Source organism: Bufo bufo, chromosome 2 (genome assembly GCF_905171765.1).
Source record: "Bufo bufo chromosome 2, aBufBuf1.1, whole genome shotgun sequence".
Lineage (NCBI taxonomy): Eukaryota > Metazoa > Chordata > Amphibia > Anura > Bufonidae > Bufo > Bufo bufo.
In genome coordinates this window covers 286744456-286750455 of record NC_053390.1, presented here as the reverse complement: position 1 = coordinate 286750455, position 6000 = coordinate 286744456, and the positions used below count along the sequence as shown (strand labels likewise).

The window sequence follows — 6000 nt, the reverse complement described above, 5'->3', positions numbered from 1 at the left end:
TATACCATAAATGTCCGACAGGTGAGGGCCCCGCTCCTGTGTCAAGAATGGGACCCTGTCACGTGCTGTTGTGAATGGAACAAGCTGCACATGCATGGCCTGTTCTGTATTCACAGCAGTGCATTATGGGGTCCCATACTTGGGATAAGGGCAGGTTCAATTTGCAATTTTCTGTCCCCAATGGACGGGCAACATCCACGCGGTTTCCGCAGACAGATGCAGACCTATTCAACTTGAATGGGTCCGTGATCCCTCTGCACCACAAAAAAATAGAACATTCAAGTTAATGAGTCCGTGTCCATAATGCGGTGCACAAACGTCCGGGCCCGTATTGCCCGCAAACAACGGGTCCGCGATATACACTGCTCAAAAAAATAAAGGGAACACTTAAACAATGCAATGTAACTCCAAGTCAATCACACTTCTGTGAAATCAAACTGTCCACTTAGGAAGCAACACTGAGTGACAATCCATTTCACATGCTGTTGTGCAAATGGGATAGACAACAGGTGGAAATTATAGGCAATTAGCAAGACACCCCCAATAAAGGAGTGGTTCTGCAGGTGGTGACCACAGACCACTTCTCAGTTCCTATGCTTCCTGGCTGATGTTTTGGTCACTTTTGAATGCTGGCGGTGCTTTCACTCTAGTGGTAGCATGAGACGGAGTCTACAACCCACACAAGTGGCTCAGGTAGTGCAGCTTATCCAGGATGGCACATCAATGCGAGCTGTGGCAAGAAGGTTTGCTGTGTCTGTCAGCGTAGTGTCCAGAGCATGGAGGCGCTACCAGGAGACAGGCCAGTACATCAGGAGACGTGGAGGAGGCCGTAGGAGGGCAACAACCCAGCAGCAGGACCGCTACCTCCGCCTTTGTGCAAGGAGGAACAGGAGGAGCACTGCCAGAGCCCTGCAAAATGACCTCCAGCAGGCCACAAATGTGCATGTGTCTGCTCAAACGGTCAGAAACAGACTCCATGAGGGTGATATGAGGGCCTGACGTCCACAGGTGGAGGTTGTGCTTACAGCCCAACACCGCGCAGGACGTTTGGCATTTGCCAGAGAACACCAAGATTGGCAAATTCGCCACTGGCGCCCTGTGCTTTTCACAGATGAAAGCAGGTTCACACTGATCTCATGTGACAGACGTGACAGAGTCTGGAGATGCCGTGGAGAACGTTCTGCTGCCTGCAACATCCTACAGCATGACCGGTTTGGCATTGGGTCAGTAATGGTGTGGGGTGGCATTTCTTTGGAGGGCCGCACAGCCCTCCATGTGCTCGCCAGAGGTAGCCTCACTGCCATTAGGTACCGAGATGAGATCCTCAGACCCCTTGTGAGACCATATGCTGGTGCGGTTGGCCCTGGGTTCCTCCTAATGCAAGACAATGCTAGACCTCATGTGGCTGGAGTGTGTCAGCAGTTCCTGCAAGACGAAGGCATTGATGCAATGGACTGGCCCGCCGGTTCCCAGACCTAAATCCAATTGAGCACATCTGGGACATCACGTCTCGCTCTATCCACCAATGTCACGTTGCACCACAGACTGTCCAGGAGTTGGCAGATGCTTTAGTCCAGGTCTGGGAGGAGATCCCTCAGGAGACCGTCCGCCACCTCATCAGGAGCATGCACAGGCGTTGTAGGGAGGTCATACAGGCACGTGGAGGCCACACACACTACTGAGCTTCATTTTGACTTGTTTTAAGGACATTACATCAAAGTTGGATCAGCCTGTAGTGTGTTTTTCCATTTTAATTTTGAGTGTGACTCCAAATCCAGACCTCCATGGGTTGAAAAATTTGATTTTCATTTTTTTATTTTTGTGTGATTTTGTTGTCAGCACATTCAACTATGTAAAGAACAAAGTATTTCAGAAGAATATTTAATTAATTCAGATCTAGGATGTGTTATTTTTGTGTTCCCTTTATTTTTTTGAGCAGTGTACATTCGTGTGCATGAGCCCTTAGACAGACATGCAAGTGTGGAGCTGAAGACTCCATGGAGATGTTTTCATAAAAGCTTCTCAATTGAGCAGATAAGACTGTTGCGTGAGGAAGTTCTGTACATGATGAATGTAATACTTGTGACTTTGAGTTAATGAATGTAAAAATGTAATTTGCCTCCTCCTAAATCTATATAAAATGAGAGATCGTTTGCTGCTGTTACTAAAATGTATTTCATGATTTGATGACCCTTAAAACCTCTTATCTGCAGTGCCCCTGTGATCTTAAAGATCTGAAGGTGCTTTTCTTCAGGGTCATTCCAAAATGTGAGCGTTACTCCATATCTGGTTCTCCATTTTGTATAAATGGGAAGAGTCTGCAGATGAAAGACACGTAGGCACCATGTCTGGAAATCAGGAGGACGATGAACCGCTCTTATTCATTTTAGAAGAAAACGGAGGGTGTGCTAATGTTCCTGAGGTGGATAATACCAGCGATGTGGCATTAGGTAAGGTTCTTTCTATTTGTTTCTGTTGGACGATATGGTCAAAAGAGCCTCTTGTGGTAACTAGGTAGATGGGAGTCTCCATCACCCTGGACTTCTCATGCGGTAAGAAGACTCCTCACCGTGTATTTAGTGTAGCTAGAATATTCAATATCAAGTCAGTATCCATTACAGTGAGGAATCTGAGTTATCTTTCTCATATTGATTTCCTAGACTAGGTAAGTATGACAAAACTCAAAAGCAAGCTATGGGACTGCCGGAATAGCTGAGCCAGTGCTTTGTTATTTTAGAGGCGAATAGAGGGTGGTGGCGCATGCGCTTTCCTTGACTTTGAGGGGCCCGTTCTGGATATAGGTCCATGTCTCACTCTGAGACCTGCATCTAGCTGACAATTATGGCACATCCTACCGATAGGCCATCAATGTCTTAGATAGGAAAACCCCATTAAAAGGGTACTCCCGTCTGAACATTTGTGCCATATCACTAGGATATGCCACAAATATCAGATAGGTGTGGGTCTCACTTCTGAGACCTGCTTCTATCTCCAGAATGGGGTCTCAAATGTGAAGGACAGCACACTGTGAATGTATGGCGTCCTCTCCATTCACTGCTATGAGACTTTCAAAGGGCTTGACTATTTTGGGAACTGCCGTAATGGTGAGTGGAGGATGGCTGCGCATGTGTGGTATGCTCTCCCTTCACTCTGGGAGCCCCATTCTGGAGATAGGAGCAGGTCTCACATGGTTTATTGGTCCAGATTAAAGGAGTGTCAAAACATGTCTACCTGGGAGAACAACAGATTTTAGTGGGGCAAGCCTCATCCAGCCAGGCGGTGGTTTCTGCATCTCCGCTGGCTGCACACCTACTTATTTCATGACTAGTTCCTGGCTAGGGCCTATAGTTTTGATTATTCTGCATATTTACGGTGTGGAAGCCTGATGTTCTCGGCGTCACACGAGGATTTATTTTTAGAGTGTTGCGTTAATGGGTAACGGAGCTGTTAGCCATCAGTTGTAAACTGCATGACCGCTTTCCTTTTACTAAATTTTGTAAGATCTGCAAACTTCCCTTCAGCTACAGACGAGTATGAGTGCCACCCAGAAAACATGGAGCAAGTTCACATGCCTGAGGACGCCGACCTCATCTGGGAGACGCGCTATCAGGAAGCTGCCATCTACCTCCAGGTCAGAGAATCTTCATGGCAGACATTTCTATTTTATATACTGGGTCCTGGAAACAGTGATGTGTAAGGAATGCATAGCAGAAACTACTTAAAGGGATCCAGTAGTTTTATATTGATGGCCTATCCTCAGGAAAGGCCACCAATATCTGAATGACGAGGGTCCGACATCACACAACCCCACCAATCAGCTGTTCTGCAGTAGACAGATTCTTTCACTGTGTAGTGGATGGAGCTGGGTAATGCAGCCCTGCTACCACTGAAGTGAATGGGAGCAGCGCTGCAGTAACCAGCTCCGTCCTCTACACAGTGGATGGAGCTACTTGGGAACAGCTGATTCATGTATTGATGGTCCATTCATATATTAATGGTCCATGCTGAGAATAGGCAATATAAAAATCCTGGTTGACCCTTTTAAAGATCATTTTACGGAATATCCTTTAAAAATAATTGGGAATAAAGATGAGGAGTTCACACTAACGACAGCTGGGATGAGGCATGGCAAAACCCGTCATTTTGTGAAGACTGGATAGTTCTCACACACTGTCAATTCTTCTTAAAGGGGTACTCTAGGAATATAGAAAATGAAATTACTTAAATTTTACGTTATTATAAATATATTCCCAAATACCTTTTATTAGTTATAATGGATCGATTTGTCTAGATAACAATCATCAGGAGAAATAAAATAGTACACATAAAACCTGTCCTAATTACTCGGCAGGACATGTTACTTTACAACACTGAGCTAAACAGCTGCCTCATCCTCCTCGCTGTGGTAATGAATACTGCATACAAGAGCTGCTGCTCATTACCCCCACAACACTGAGCTAAACAGCTGCCTAATTCTCCTCGCTGTGGTAATGAATACTACATACAAGAGCTGCTGCTTATTACCCCCACCCTCCTCTCTGTACTTCATGTCTCCTCATGAACTCCATTCCTACAGAGATTCAGCTGAAGATCATTTGTCAGGGATCATAATCCCTGACAAATAGGAGAGGAGGATGAGGCAGCTCTTTAGCTCAGTGTTCTGAAGTAACTTGTCCTCTTGTGTGATTAGGACAGATTTTAAAAGAACAGCGGCCATTTTATTTCTCCTGATGATCGTTCCCTAGACAAAACAAACCTTTATAATTAATGAAAGGTATTTGGGAATATATTTATAATAAAGTAATATTTACGTATTTTCATTTTCTTAATTCCCTGAGAACCCCATTTAAGGCCTCTTTCAGATGAGCATGTCCATTGAGGGAAAACAGGCTCCGTGTGGGAGTGTGATTTCCCGTTATGGACACTTCTTGTTTCACAGGGCCGCACGGTATTGTAATGATTTATAATGCTGTGTGTCTCTGCCTGACCTTACATCTACTGAATTCAGCAGATTCGAGGTCGGCCACAGACTCGCAGCATTATAAGTCAGTATAATGCCGTGCGCTTATGAGAAAGGAGCAGTGTCCATAACGGGGAATCGCGCTCCCACACGGAGCCTGTTTTCCTCACTGGACACGCTCATCTGAAATAAGTTTTATACTTTCTTTGTCCCAATCAGTTCTGTAAAATGGTGTGCATGGCATTGTCCGCTGAAGCGGTGTACTCCATATAAAGTGAGAATCGGAGCAGATCGGCCTCTTCAAGATAAAACTTGATAAAGATTAATGACAATAACGTGGAGTATACAGTGTAATCTGCAGGTATCCTCTAGATGTGATAAAACAGGAACATCAATGGGGTATAGTGGGGCGGATATAAAATGTACACGCTCTAGTCTAAAGATTCCACTGATGGAGTGATGGACACTTTCGGCCAGCTTTCTATCACTTATTGGTTGGCTTACTCTGCAACAGAATTTTGTGTCAAACTGAGACATCTCGAGCCCACTGCTTTTTGCTAGGCCCAGACCTCCTGAACGATTAGATGCAGTGGATTTTTTCTAAAACTAGATGCCAAGAATTGTGTTGAAGTTTTGGTGCCTTTTACGGCCAGATCTAAGCACAATCCCTTTAGTAAATGTAGGCTACCGTCTTTTCATGGTATAGTCTTTAAAAAATGGTCTAATGCTTCAAATTAAGAAGTTGTGCAGTGATTTATATTGATGATCTATTCTCATCAATTTCTGATCGGCGGGGGTCCGACATCCAGCAACCCCGCTGATCAGCTTTGACGCGGAGGCAGCGCTCTATGCAAATGCTGCTTCCTCTTCATTACACTGCAAATCTTCTCGGATGGAATGGAGCGAGTACTTGTAATTACACTACGCCGCCGCTCCACAGGAGACGATGCGGATCTGCAAAACACGGACATCGGCGATGTGCGTTCTGCATTTTGCGGACCGCACATCGCCGGCACTTAATAGAAAATGCCCAATCTTGT

At 45.2% G+C, this 6000-nt stretch overlaps 1 protein-coding gene across 2 annotated transcripts in view; it reads left to right on the top strand.

Annotated features, from left to right (window-relative positions):
• Window positions 1-6000, top strand: part of TPCN1 (two pore segment channel 1) — a 94360-nt gene that overhangs the window by 2196 nt on the left and 86164 nt on the right. For both annotated transcript variants that reach the window (XM_040416652.1, XM_040416653.1), the window contains exons 2-3: window positions 2214-2450; window positions 3522-3631. In XM_040416652.1, the coding sequence (XP_040272586.1) occupies window positions 2345-2450; window positions 3522-3631 (216 nt within the window). In that variant the 5' untranslated portion in view covers window positions 2214-2344. The remainder of the gene's footprint in view (window positions 1-2213; window positions 2451-3521; window positions 3632-6000) is intronic.